At 55.5% G+C, this 14,591-nt stretch overlaps 1 protein-coding gene across 11 annotated transcripts in view; it reads left to right on the top strand.

The window, feature by feature from the left end:
- ANKS1A (ankyrin repeat and sterile alpha motif domain containing 1A) overlaps positions 1-14,591 on the top strand; it is a 177,987-nt gene that overhangs the window by 136,148 nt on the left and 27,248 nt on the right. For 8 of the 11 annotated variants that reach the window (XM_045193199.2, XM_045193195.3, XM_045193197.3 and 5 more), the window contains one exon: positions 10,677-10,743. In XM_045193199.2, coding sequence (XP_045049134.2) covers positions 10,677-10,743 — 67 coding nt within the window. Of the gene's footprint in view, positions 1-8,345; positions 8,499-9,843; positions 9,871-10,676; positions 10,744-14,591 lie in introns of those variants that run through there. The other 3 variants (XM_045193203.2, XM_045193204.3, XM_045193202.2) reach the window with 3 other exon arrangements.

Raw genomic sequence — 14,591 nt, forward strand, 5'->3', positions numbered from 1 at the left:
AGTACAGAATCCTTTTAGAATTTTTTAAACTTCTCTGACACTTACGAGCACATTTTTAAAAAATGATCCTGTGATTAAGTCTCTTCAAAGCATCTACTTGATTGTCACAGAAACAGCTCTTTTTACTCTTGTTCCATCACTTACGTAACGTTCAACTAAATTTCCTGTTTTCCTCAACAAATACTCCCGTCTTACGCAGTTGGGAAGTGATCCCAACGGCGTCTTGGTAAGCACACTCAGTGGGCGGCTGGAGAAGACCCGCGGGAGTGCGTGAGGGGCGGGCCGGTGCACACCAGCTCCAGTTGGTGCCGCCTTCCCAGGGGCTGGACAGCGTGTGGTCAGCTAATTGGTAGGTCAGTTAAGTAAGCAGAGGTCATCAACAGACTTGGGATAGGTGCTGCTGTACCTGTTACAGATGACTGTGCAGGCTCCACGGTCCCTGCCCACCTGCTGACCCCGCCCTGCTGGCGCCTCCAGGCATCGCCTCTGTCCTGGGAGGAGTAGGCCCGAGTGGAGACCCTTCGGCACTGTGCTCTTGTCCTCACCAAGGAGCTGCCGCCCTGTGGAGAGCCGGCATCTCCCTCCCCCGAAACGCGAGTTGTCCCTAACGGAGGAGCAGCCTCCCGCTGAGTGTCCCGGAAGTGAGCTATTGTTCACTCAGCAGGCTCTAAACACTCTCTGCCCGGAGGAAGCCCTTTCCCTCCGGCCTGTCCTTTGAAAAACACAGACACAGAGGAACCTGGGTTTTGATTCCCTTGTTTTTAGGTAGAATTCTGTTTATTTTGGAACTAGATCAGTGTGAGTCATGAACGCACACCCTCTGTAACCTGTAAACGAAAGTGAGCAGGGGAGGCAGGACTGTGTGGACTGCTCACCCAGCGTCTGTGGCTTCGCAGGGGTCGCGGCTGTTTCTCGGTGTAAGGAAGGCTTGCAGCTGGCCCAGTGGGTTACAGAGTGAAAGCTAAAGACTTTTAGGCTCAGGCCTGGGTTTCCAAGGACTTAATTTAAAAAGGCGCCTTAGTACCTCCTGCCGTGGACCTCTCCCAGGAGCAGGGGCAGGCGGACGTTGCCTCGGGAGAAGGAGCAGTCTCACCACCCGTGCTCACAGCGGTGAGGACCTTGCCTTACTGCTAGGGTGATGTCACTCAGGGAATGAGGTAACACACGGAGACCCCGTGTCTTTTATGCAGTGCAGAGCCTGCTCAAACGCCTGTCATAATAAACCGAGTGCTTATTAGGCTCCGTCGAGACCGGCCACGGCGCCACGGCCTCTGGGCCAGTGTGTCAGGCCTGTGCAGCAGCCCGGCGCTTGCGTGTGCGTTCTGCCTCTGCAGAAACGGAGGCCTGAGGAGGAGAGGTAAGGAAACTCGTCCATAACAGTGATCCCATGAGGGAGGAAATTTTTCACACTTGATAGAAAAGGAAATTGAAAAAATACTAAACGACTTGGCCAAGTTTCCACAACTAATGAAGTGGGTTTTGAACTCAAGTTTCTTACTCCAAAGGCCTCATTTTTTCCACCATTATTCCCTGCCTTTTCAATGGTCTCAATCCCATATGTTTGAAATAGTAGCCTGGGCTTTAATAGAGCAGAAGCTGGGCCCTAGGTAAGGGGGAGGCCACTGCTTACAAATCTAGTGCTGTGACCACGGGCGTTCCGTGACGTTTGGGTTTCTCTTCCGTGGCGGGGGAGGACCCTAGCTCCCCAGGCTGGCTGTGGGCATGAACTGAATGCTGGGAGGCCATCCGCGGGTGCTCAGCGCAGAGGACCCCCGGGCAGAGCCTAGCCCGTGACCAAACCAGTCCGAAGGCTCTAGTGTTCATGTCGTTGGTCCGAGGTGCTTTCCGAGGAGGAGCCTACCTTTCTGTGAGCCCCAGAATTCCATTTTCAAGAAAGGTGGCCTCCTAAAGCAGGAAAGAGACCATCCAATAAACTCTCAACACAGTCCACGCAGCTTTCCCTTGCTCCCGCAGTAGCCCGAGCCTGGCTTTGCCTCATTGTATTGCTTCCAGACCGTAAGGTACACAAGCGCATTCTACCAGCCCAGTACTCCAGCGTGCTGCCTACCGAACTAAAGACACTCACTGATGGCGGGATTAGTGTCTTTTGAGTCTCATTAATGTGAACCAGGGTCGCGGGTCTGCTCATCCTGGAAGGAACACCCAGACCGTCAACACTGGGGCGCACCTGGCTCCGGAACAGAGGGAGCCACACCCCGGCAGAAGAGCTGTGCTGCGGCCCTTCCCCGCGCCCCCCCCCAACCTTGTGCTCGGGGATGGCGAAGTCGGCCTCCCCGTTAAACTCAAACCAAGGTTGAGCTTATCATGTTATTCTCAAGAACATTTGATCCTGAAAGAGATTTTTTCCCCCAGTATTCTGAAAATTTTTGAGCCTACAGAAAACTTGAGAGAGACTTGAATAATGAATACCTATAACCCCCACCTCGAGCCCAGGGTCTGCAGTCAGCATCGCGCTACACTTGCTCCATCTCATTCTCGCCATGGCTCCACCCACCTCAAAACCCATGTTCTTTTTTATGCATTTCAGTATAACTTGCAAACATGAGTACATTTCATCCTTGAACATTCTACAGTGTGTATCATTAACTAAAAGTCAGTATGTTTCTGTAGTTATTTGGGGGTGGTAAATTTATGCAGAGTTAAATGCGTAACTCAAAGTCTGCCACTTCTGGAGTTTTGATAAATATGTACATTTGTGTGACCCAAATTCCTATCAAGATACAAAATATTATCAACACCCTGGAAAGTTCCTTCCTGTGCCTTCCCAGTGGATTCCAACCCACCCCTGCCCACCCCACCCCCCGCCACCAGAACCCCTCTTCCGACATGGGTGCCTCTGCAAGTTGGTGCAGCCTCTTCCAGGACTTCATGAAAACGGAATCAGTGCAGTTGGTATATGCTCTCCTGTGTAAGGCTCACCTGAAAGACTTTAACCAGTGCTTTAAAATGAGGGTTGGGCCCTGGCTGGTGTGGCTCAGTGGATTGAGTGCCAGCCTGCGAACTGAAAGGTCGCTGGTTCGATTCCCAATCAGGGTGCTTGCCTGGGTTGTGGGCCAGGTCCCCGGTTGTGGGCATATAAGAGGCAACCGATCCGTGTTTCTCCAGCACATCGATGCTTCTCTCCCTCTCTTTCTCCCTCCCTTCCCATCTCTATAAATAAATAAAATCTTCTTTTAAAAAATGAAGTTTGAGGACACTCTCAACTTTATTTATCCAACTTCATCCTATCTCACGAGTTCAGAGATAATTAGGAGCTGCAGGAGATCCCAGGACAGCTGATGGGTACTGGTAGTGTATTTGTATTACGTATGTGATTTTTGTCTTACATCTTAAATCTGTATAACTTGGTGCCCAAAATTGCACATCTGGCAGACCTGATATCACAAGGCAGGTGTTCCCCTGCAGAATCTGAGCAGCCCATGGAGGTTGGGCTTCTTTCCCTGGCCACACTACTAAGGAAGTGGGTTGCGAGTGGAAGCCTAGGGGCTCACTTACTCCGGAGCCAGACTAACTGTGCAGCGGGCTGGAGTGCAGTGCGGACTTTAGAACGGGGCCCAAGGGAGGCCTCTCGGATGGTTGTGGTGAAAGGAACCACAGGGCCACCAGGCTGGTTCCTGGCGTTCGCGGTGACTGAGGGCTTTCCGAGGTCTGTGTGCTTCCTCCTCGCCCGCCCCCCACTCCATGAGCCTACTCCTGGACAGAAGGTAGATTGCGCAAATTGGACTAGAACCCAAATACATAATCCTCATTAATCTTTTAGGTTCTTGTCCCACTTTTTAAAGCCAGGACTTGGCACACAACCCAGAGTTCTATGGCAAGCAATAATAAAGTTAATTGGAATCTAGGTCTCTCAACTTTTTTTCTTCTTTCAGCAGTTTCTTGGGGCTTTGAGTTGCAGATTGCTGTTCTAGCATGAGGAAGTCATCTGGCAGGTGTTGTTTACAAGTAGGACACCGCTCGGTCAAGATGTAGTGAAGGTCTGGGGCATGAGCCTTCTGGGTCAGGGAAACGGCCGGCTGGTAGACAGGGGGTGAGAGGGGCTTTGGGAGCAAGGCCCTGTATCAGCAACCTGAGAGGTGCGGGAAGGGAGGGAGGGAGTTGGAGACTTAGACTGGGGTGGGAGGCTTTCCTGACTCCACCCGTCTAGCAGGACAAACACCTCGTGGGCTTTAGTGGAAGGACGGCGTTCTGTGGTCTCCCAGTCTGACAGAAAGCGGGGGACTGGGAGCAGAGGTGACGGTGTAAAGAGCATTCAGATGGGGATCGAACAATTGACAGGCTCACAGCCTGCGCCCGGAATGAGGCAGAGGGAGCTGAGACTGCCCGCACGCTCTGCTCTGCGGGAAAGAGGCTCCTCCTCGTTAGCAGAGCTGCCAGCCCCGGGCCACTGCAGATGCTCATTCACCCCTGCCGCCTTCCCCTCACTGTCCAGCCCCGCTCTTCAGAGCGTAGACGAGGTTAGAAAATCAGGGCAAGTAATTTACTCCGATCCGTCTTTGTCCTTCCTGAGGCTTATGCGGTTCAGTCCGAGGGAGACCCTGGTCAGTGAGCCTGTTTCAATGCAGAAGCAAAGCCCTCTCTAGGCTGAGAGCCTGTCTGCTGCTAAAGAGGCTGAGGACAGAGATGGTGACGAATTCTTATGTGGTTTCCGGGCCTGGAGCGCAGCCCTCGGCAGTCTTTAGGGTTCCTTGCACAGCCGGAGTGACATCAGCAGTCACCTGACGGATGACCTCGGCACGGGCGTCTGGGGAAGCTAAAGCTCAGTTCTTCAGCCGTGTGCCCCTGGGAATGGGGAGCACTGTCCAAGCGAGGCCAGCTGGGCAGAGGAGAGGGTCTGCCGCCTGGACTCCCTCCCCCTGCAGCAGGAAGCTCGGGTTCTCCAGGGAGCAGGCTTGGCCTCCTGTGGCACTCACTGGAAGTGAGACCTGTGTCACCAGCAGGGAGTTGGGAATGTGTCAACAGAGTAGAGCTTCCATGTCCTCACCTAAAAAATGGGTACTACATTTGCCTGGCAGCGAGCTGAGGCTCTGCAGGGCTGACTGTCGAACGGGCCAGCTAGTAGTTGTGGGGTGTGGAGGTTGCTGGCCGCGCAAGCCCAGGAGTCTGGGAAGAGATACAGATGAGGAGGGAAGGGGAATTAGAGAACCCAGATGGGGCCAGAGGCATTGGCTGCCTTTCCCGTCTGCGGTCTCAGGGAGGTGACCAGCCTGGCGTGCGCATGTAACACATGGTAGCTGCTTCTGTTTGTCACCGGGCACTCCAGTGTGCCGACTCTGCACCAGGCACCCCGTGGGGTCCAAAGGAAGCACAGTATGAAACGAGATCTTCACCCTTCGTTGTTCGGTAGCATCTCGGGGATACACCGTGAAACAGCTAATCAGGGAAGTAACAGGGCAGAGCAGAGTGTGTCTGCGCCAGTACAGGAGTGCACGGAGGGGAGGTGTGCAGGACACAGGCCCAAGGAGGCTGGTGTGTGTCTCCACTGGTGGGAGAGTCTAAGGAGCTGGCAGTACCCCGGGCAGCAGAAAGGGGGGCGGGAGAGAGTGTCTGGCATCAGAAGCCAAATTCAGCTGCTGGTGAGCCACAGGAACAGCCCCTGGTGTTCCCACTCGCACAAAAGAAGGTAGAAGGACGGCTGTCCCTTTCCCTTCCTCCTCCACATTGGCCTCGCTCATGGGCAGGTTGGCCGGACTGATTCCTGCTCTCTGGTATTGGCTAGTGCTTCTGACGTGTCCCACCTCCTGGGGCGCAGTTCACACAGAGGACCCATCAGCTGCCCCCCCCCCCGCCCCCAGTGCCCACGGAAACATGGGCAGTGCAGTCTGAGTTGCCCCGGCAGCCAGGTTACGGTGGGGGACACAGGCCTCTCTGCGCACGGAACATCGCCTCCTGCTGCTCACCTGTGGGCAACGAGGGGTCTGTGTCCCAGACAGGCAGCGAGCAGGGGTACCTCTAGTGCTTGTGTCTGGGGCTTTTTAGACGTGTGGCGAATACGTTGTACACAGCCCTGGTAGGGGGGAGTTGAAATAGACTAGTCCTGAGTGCTGTCTGAAAATGGACTATTTCCGAGCGTTTTTTGAATACATGAATCCATTACTGTGATAACCTTCAGGTCTTCCCTCACCAAACACAAATACGAGTTCTCTAATTGAGTTCGTGCAAAGCACAGTGTGAAAGTGTGGCCACTTCCCACCTCTCTCCAGAAATGACGCTGATTCTAACCAATAGAAAGAACATCGAGCTGAGCCCTTCCTTCACACCCCACCTGCCCCTCCCCCTGCCACTCCCACGAGACGCAGCTGGTTTCTGGGAAAGCAGCCTAATCAGATCGGTTTTAAAGCCTAAATGGTTGAACTGCATGAAATTTAAAATCAGATCAGAGCGGTATCTGTCTTGTGACTGCTCCTCTTAGTCTAGACTGAAATGACCATATCTGGTCTCTGCTGGTTCTGGGCCATGGGGGGAGGGACGGGGGATGGTGTGATCCAGCTCCTCCCGTCTCCACAGCCCAGGCCCAGGGAGCCCTGGACACGCTGAGCTGGCAGTGCTAGGGCGGGGACCTGCCAGGCTCTGTCCAAGCAGGACCCTTCTCTGCCACTTCCCTCCGGGCCCTGAGCGGCCACCAAGGCAGGACGCAGTCCTGGATTGCAGGTGGTCCGTAAACTGCCGTTTATTCCCCGTTCCTCTATAAACGAGGATCTTCTCGGCTTGAGTTAGCTACTGCAGTTCGCAGAAAACAAAAGACACTTTCTACTTGGGATGGAACAGTTCCCACCCACCCAGAGGGCTGTGCAAACGTGGCCTATTCCTGGCCCCTTGTAGTTGGCACGAGAGGGGTCCAGGGGCAGGCAGGAAGGAACCTAGCAAAGAAGCAGCAGGGTGTTCAACTCGGTTTACTGTGATTTCAGAAGGCCTTCGGCAAAATCTCATGACTCAGGCAGCCAGGAGATGTGGGTGGGATAGGCCAGCTGGGGTTTTGGAAGTCCGGCAGTGACGGTGATCGTGAAATACAGTGTAGATGACAACTTCATTTCAGAGGACACGGCGTCACCTCCCTTTCAGCTCTTCCACCTGTGTGGCCCTGGGAACACAGCTTCGTCATTGCTGGCTCTATGTAAATGGAAACCACTTCCCCTCCCCCTTCCTCTCTGTCTCTCTCTCCTGCCTGTTTACCTTGAGCCTGGCGTGGGGTTGAGGGTGGGTAAAAAGGCAACTAAAACATGCTTGATTCCAGCCCTCATGCTGGCTGCATGGTGATTCCACATACACCCCCTCTGACCTGGAGGAGGCGCCCAAGGCTGGTGGAGCCATCCCTGGGATAGGGACCCATCCCCATGTCGGAGATCGTTTCCTCACCCTGAGTGCCCTACTTTTCTCTTATGAATGTGGAAGAGGAAAAGGAAGGCACATCAGCAGAGACCTACTGTGTGTCTGCTCTTGGCCCAGCTTCGTGCTCCGTCACCTGGCTGGTAACCAGGCTCCGGGACCTGGTGCCCATCTGTCCTTCTGCGCAGCCTGGGGGTAGGGAGTGCCTGGCCAGGAAGAGAAGAGCTGTCTCAAATGCTTCTAAGCCTTCCCTGTGGAGGAGGAGGTGCTCTGGGGAAGCAGTGGGGCCCTGGGCTGAGGTTAGAAAAAGAGGTTTAAGTCTGTAAAGAGACGAATGTTTTAAGTTGGTGCTCTCTGCAAATGGGAGCGAGCTGACTGGGACAGATGGCAGCTGCCCCGTGTCGTTAAGGCCTTTAGCAAAATCAGACGTGGGTGGGAGGTGGCATCACACAACCCTCCTGCTGCTGACTCCGGGTTCTGTGCCTGGAAGAACTTTCAAGAAACAGCTAGGGCTTGCCCTGCAGATGGACTCGCACACGTGAACAAAGCTGCTGTAGAACAGTATCGTCGCAGCACCGTTTAGCATGAGAAAAGGTGGAATTCCACACGTGGGCACCGTGGCACTGGGCACGTACATTACCGTACAGCCATACATTGGGTGAGACTATGCCCCATCCATTTAAAAAGAGTTCCCTTTTTTAAATTATTTTTTTTCTGTTTTTTCCTGTTAAGCGTTTTATTGTTTATGCTGTTACAGTCGTCCCAGTGTTTCCCCCTGGGCACCCCCCCCCCAGCCTGCCCCTCTCCCCCACAGGCAGTCCCCACACCATGGTCCACGCCCATGGGTCCTGCATATGTGCGCTTTGGTCATTTTTTTGAGAAGTTCTTTTCTGTAGGAAGAATTCTAAGGTGTATCATTAAACAGAAAACGGACCACACCCGTCAGTGTGGGAGGCAGGTACTTCCGCATATCTGGGGACACGGAAATGAATAGACCTAGAAGGACACTGGAGAAACCAGTTAGGTTGGTTTCTTCCGGAGGGAAAATCTAGGACCTGGGGGACAGGCAGGAAGAAGAGTTTCTGTGAGTAAACTTTTGTGTCTTTGGAATTTTGAATTGTGTGGATGTTTTACCCGTCAAAAAAATAAGCGTAAGTAGCCCTGGCTGGTGTGGCTGAGTTGGGTAGAGCATCATCCCATGGCTGAAGGGTTGCGGGTTCGATTCCCTGTCCTGGCACGCACAGGAGGCAACGGATCGAGGTTTCTCTCTCTCCCTTCCTCTCTGAAGTCAATGAAAAAATGTCCTTGGGTGAGGATAAATAAATAAGTGTGAGTAAGATGATTTTTTTAAACTGTAAAAGTGAGCTTTACCAGGCTAGAGCAATGCAGACAACGGGCGGGTGTGAAAAGCAAACTAACCTAGTAGGGGGCATCTGCCGTAAGCCAGGTCTTCGACTGGCTGCTCTGCGTGCGTGTGGCTTTGGGTGCACACAGCCCTTTGTGGGAGGCAGGGTCTGTCCCCACTTTCATAGACCGAAGGCTGGGGCTTTGGGTGTTGAGAGTGCTGCTTGTCCCTCGGGGAAGGAGGCAGCATGAGCAGCTGGGGCCAAGGCACCTGGCGGGCACGCAGAGCAGGCCTGCTGCTGAGGCACACCCTCCACCTGCTCCACCCGTCAGCTGTCGCTCAGCTGTGGCATTGCCCTTTGCTCGCGGTGAGCCGGGTGGAGTTAGTGTGTGTGTGGGGGGGGGGGGGGGTAACAGGCAGTCGTTTAGGCGGCTGGCCAATACCCCCTGTGCTCCTCTGCTGGGTGTAAACGTGCTGCCCTTGCCTGCCAGCCACAGGCTGGCTGGAGAGTTGTTTTTCCTTGTCGGGTCCTTACTTGCACTTAGAGGAAAGCTTCCAAGCCCTGGTACAAAAGGTCCTCTTTCCATTTCTTTGGAAAAAGAGCAAGTGAATGAGCTCATTATCACGGCAACCCAGAAAGGAGGGGGAGGGAAGAAGAGAAGGTGGCCTTCTCCTCACTGCAGTGTCCCACACTGTCCGGCCAGGTGTCCTGGGGTTGGGGGCGTGGGTCTGGCTCAGGGCAGCCAAAGCCACGTGGCTGGGGCTGGGCCAGGTGGCCCACACAGGGGCAATGTTGGAGACAGATGTGTTGGTGAAACCGGAAAAAGACACCGGCGTTCCGGCTGCCTGTCAATACCAGACCCAATAAGCAGAGACGGTGATTGAATCTCTAGGGCGCTTTATTCAGATGGCCAGCGATCTGAGAAGATGGTGGGTTCATTCCCTAACACACCATCTTCCCTTCTCTTTCCAGGCCAGACTTTTTATAACGGGGAATAAACAAGGTGCGGTGAGGGCTTTGAGATTCAGGGAGGATTGGGTGAAAGAAGCTGCAACATTCCTGTCCTGGGCAGTTAGCTGTTCCCAGAGGCGGGTGGTCGTCTGTCTCTCCCTGGGACACAAAGGCCCGGATGCCTCTACTTGTCCCCAAGCGGTCATCTTTAGCAATGCCCCAAGAGGTCAGTGTTTTCCCAGGAGCCAGGACGGGCCTTATTTGTAGTTTCCGAAACAAAAGCTTTAACATATACATTACTTACTAGGCTTATAACTTTTTACCTTAAATTAAAATTTTCCAACCTTTGAGTCCCCTATCACTGGACCAGTTGTTGGCTGTGGTCCAGTGAAGGACACGTGTCTGAGCCCTTCTGACCCCTGAGTGCAGAGCTCCGTCTGGGATTGCTGGCCTCCAGGGAGCGAACGGTCCTCCAGTTTGGATTGTGTACAATGCCTGTCTCAGCTCCAGAAACTGGCCTCATGCCTCTGAGCTGGTGTTCACGCAGTGCCCGTGACGGGCTGACCACTCATGATTTGGCGGGCACTGCCCTGGCGCTTGGGGTCTTACGTGTGATGAAGCCGGCGGAGTCTCTGCCCTGACGGAACTAAAACGCTGGTGATGAGCAGCGCGGTGTTTCGGGTCTGGCCTGCTCTTGCACCCTCTGCCCAACCTTGGCCTGGGCCGGGAGAGCCCGGGGGAGGGGAGATACAGAAACACCTTGGAAGAGAGGCTCCTCGGCATTTCCAGCAGCCAAGCCCAGGTTGTCACCTGCTCACTCCCTTCAGGGCATGTCTTTAGACCCTACTGGGTAGCAGCCAGAGGGGGCCTTCCTCCAGCCGAGTGGCAGAGAGTTCTGGTGCCTTGCAGTTTGGTGCCGGACTTGGAATCATCTGGAAGAACCCTGGAGGCCCACCCAGGGCATTGATGGTGAGCTGGCCGTGTGCGATCTGAGCCTGACAGCCTCTCCTTTTTGTCCTTCTTGCCTTTCAGATTGAGAAAATCATGAGCTCTATTGGAGAAGGGATTGACTTTTCTCAGGAACAGCAGAAGATCTCAGGTACGGTACCAAGCAGCCGTCTTCCCCGCCGAACACAGGCCTGTGGCCCCTTTCCGGCTCAGGTTTACCCTCTGATGCAGGAGACAGACACTTCGGGGTGAGAGGGGTCAGCCGGTGACCACGTCCAGCTGCTACAGCTCAGGGTCTCAGCCGTCCGGCAGCGCGTCTGGCTGGTAGAGCCATGAGCCCTTATACATAGTGGAGGGCAGTGTGCGCCCTTTGAACCTCAGTCTGCCTGGGGAGACGCTGTTTTCTCGGTGAGCAGTGGTCACTCGTGATTCTTTTTGTAAGCGCAGGCTCTCTCCGAACGGCTTAAATTGGAGGGCTGCTCGGAGTTGGTCTCCCCAGCTCCCCGGGCGGCTCTGGCGCTGTCTTCAAGGGCACGCGGCTCCTGTTGGTCTAATCCGTGGCGGAGGCAGGGGTCAGACGGTGGCCTCGCCTGTTAGCCTGCGTCTCCTGAGGGCCCGATTTTGCTGTCCTGCTGGGTCTGTCTGTCATTTTTCCATCCACTAAGTCCCTCGTCCTTCCTCCTTCAGACCACTGCTACGTCAGGCTTTCCCTTCGTCGCAGAGCCCTGGGGCGAGGGCTGCCCCGTAGGAGACCTGGGACTAGAGAGGCCCTGCCTGCGTGCTGTCCTTGATAATGGAGCTGTGGCTGTGATACTTTCTTGGGTCGCAGCATTCTTAAAGGTGCCTCTCAGAGCAGCTCCCATCCCCGCCCCCCCCCCCCCCCCCCCCCCCGGCATCTGCAGGCCGTCCTCCCCACGCCCAGCCTGGCCTCTGCCCCTTACCCAGGAAGTGCCCCGCTGCACCGAAGGGGTGGACTTACCTGGTTACTCCGGAGGCTCTGTCCAGGATTGACCCGTTAGCCCCAGTGACTTCTGGTTCCTCCATGGACCTCTGGCTCTGGCAGGAGGTCTGATGGGTGGGGGCAAGTGCGTGCATCAGGAGCAAAGGGCCCGCTGAGGCCATGGGGCTTGTGGAGAGAGTACAGGCCCTGGAGCCTCAGTCCTGGGTTCAAATCCTGGTTCTAGACACGTGTGTCTTGGACAAGTCACTTAACTCTCTAGCCCCCAGTTCCATGTCTACAACATTGGGATGATGGTGCCTGCCTCATACATTGGTAGGAATGAATAATACATATACATATTGAGCTGAAGAGACCGTGTAGTAGCTGTGCTGGTTTTTATCTGTGAAATCACCGTGTGTCGAGAGACCTAGAGAAGGGGGCACCTGTGCCGCTGCTGTCTCCCAGCACCACTCTTCACCCTGCGCTCCCGGCACCCCCCTCCACATCCCCCCACACACACCCCCACCCCATGCAGGCTTGTGTCCCTGGGTTCTAGCAGGGAGGCCCAGCCGGGCTGGGTCCGCCTTTGTCAGCCCTGGATTGCAGTGGGGCCTGCAGAGGGGGCTCTTCTGGCTGAAAGTTTGTGGACCTGTTTCCAGGCAGCTGCTTACTCCCAGGCGCGAAGTCTCACACTCTGTTGCGGTTTGCAGGCTTTGCTGAGGGTCGAGTATTTGTAGGGAATAGAAGTTCAGGACTGAGCCCATCACCGTTGCCATTTTCACAGGTGTGCTTGGGGCGCAGCCAGGAGTGGGGCTGATAACAGTCCGTTCAGCTGAGGCCGAGTCCCCCTTCCCTGTACCCCTCAGTGGTAGAGGGGCCTGAATCACTTGTGTGTGCTTGAGCGGTAGGGTTAGAAGCAGGCTTTCCTAAATCAGGAGATGTGGCAGCACCTCTGGAAAACACTCTTCTAGAAGAGCCCTTCTCCTTAGAGGTGGTGACATGGAGCTCTTTCTTTGCCCTGCTGGCTCTATGCCCAGTTCTCGCCCCCCATGAACCCATGTGAGTGGCAGCAGTTGGTCCCGCAACACCCCTAGGTCTCTGGATGCCGACACAGTCTTGTTTTAGTATTCATTGAGTTGAATACTAAAAGTCCTCCGTTCCACAGCTTAGGAAGTCAAGGACAGGCACGCGAGGGTGGCCATCTGAACAGATGGTGCGTCCACCCACGCCGCCAAGCCCCAGCCCGCTGAGCGTGCCCCACGGCCAGGCTGTGACATGTGGAGACGGTGGGCTCAGCCTACCCAACACTCTGCCTTCTGACGGTCAGGAGGGGCGTTCCCAGGACCTCGGGGAGCACCAGCCCTCAGCTCAGACCAAAACAGAGTTCTTGTTCATTTTGAGAGATCACTATCAGGGTGCAGATTGTCCTTGGGCTTCTGGATCTCGGAGAAGGGACCTGGCTGTGGATTTGCCAGCCTGGCTGGGGAAGCAGGCGCCTCCAGCAGCCAGCTCTCAGCTAAGCATGGGGTTGCCCCACCCGTGTCCTGAAGGAGGAGACGCTCCATGGCACCTGAGTCCCACTCCTGTTTGGGGCCATGAGCCCCTAAGCTGCCAGCACTGGAGCGAGGTACCTGACTCTCCACACACACCACCCCCCCCCCCCGCCCCGGCCGACAGGAGTCCAGGGGGGCAAGCTTCCCGCCGGCCCAGGACGCTCTGGCCTTGTTTGCCAAAGGCCTGTTCTGTCAAACAGAAGAGACCGCTTGGCTTTCTTTTGCTAAAATCAGTCATTTTAGCTGTCGAGTAGCAGCTGAACGCCTGCTCCTCCTGTGGCCTGATCTCCCTGCACACAGAGCCCCCTCTGTGCCCAGACCATGTACAGTCTGTTGGACGCAGGTGTCCCCCGGCATGTTTAGAGTTGGCATGTGGTCCCTGGGTTGTCTCTGTGCATGTTCCTCTTTTGTCTGCACAGCTGGACTTGGGGTTTGGTTCTGGCTTCCCCTTGTCCTTGTCCCCTCCCCTCCCGCGCCACCTCCTTCAGATTGTGCCTGACCTGCTCTGGGCCTGGCACTTCTCCCCTGTACACCGACGGGCCGGAGGGAAGTCACGTCCGGGCTGTTCAGTGTGCTCACCTGAGGAATATCAGGTGTGACGCCCTTACTTTGCCTCCTGTGTTTGTGGTGCCCACGGCAACCTTCTTGGCACAGAGGCACAGTCACTCCTTAAGTGGCAAGTGGGCTGTGTCCTTGGGGCCATGTCATTCATTCCTCTGTCCCCTCTCTGGCTGTCCTGGTAACTGTCAGCCAGAGCTACAGGAGTGTCCTCTCTCTGCTGCCTGAGAAGCTGTCTCAGCCGCCTGGGCTGGGGGTCGGGTCTTGGTGTCCTTACGTTCATGTTGGTGGGCGTGTCAGCAAGGCAGCAGCCGCAGCTTCTGTTTCAATGTCCGATCCCTGATGTATTTTCCCGAGCGTGGAGGGGAGGGGGGGGGAGGGGGAAGGGGGAGGGCCAGGCATTATGAGAGTGAGCAAGGGCTGTGGAGCCGGCAGCAGGCAGCGTGGAGCCCAGGAGCCTTTAGACAAAGCATCAGCTGTGTTGTGGGAGCGCGCACGTCCTCCGGCAGCCGGGGATTACAGGCAGGAATGAATCAGCAGCCGGGGACACCTGACTTCATGGGCGGACAAGAGCCTGCTGCTTAGGTCCCTGGAGCCGACAGCCCTGCTCAAGGGCAGGGGAGCTCAAGTAGCCTCGGACTCAGCATCTGCTACAGCGTGCACTGGGAGGCTGCCGGGCCCCTGGCCACCATCTGCTCAGCAGAGAGGACAGGCAAGAAGGGGAGCCTGGGACCTGGGACACCAGGGTCACCTAAACAACCAAGCCAGTGGCCTTGGCCTGCCAGGCGGGCAGAAACATCGGCAACAACAGGACGACTTTCACCACGTCAGCAGTTCTCGGGGGGTGATGTTTTTATAGTTGGCTCTTATTCCTTCCTCGCACCTCCTTCTCTTCCCTTTGCCTTTTTTCCACCTATCTGTACTTGCCTGTGAGCACCAGAGAAGTAG

The sequence above is a fragment of the Desmodus rotundus genome, chromosome 11 (assembly GCF_022682495.2).
Source record: "Desmodus rotundus isolate HL8 chromosome 11, HLdesRot8A.1, whole genome shotgun sequence".
NCBI lineage: Eukaryota > Metazoa > Chordata > Mammalia > Chiroptera > Phyllostomidae > Desmodus > Desmodus rotundus.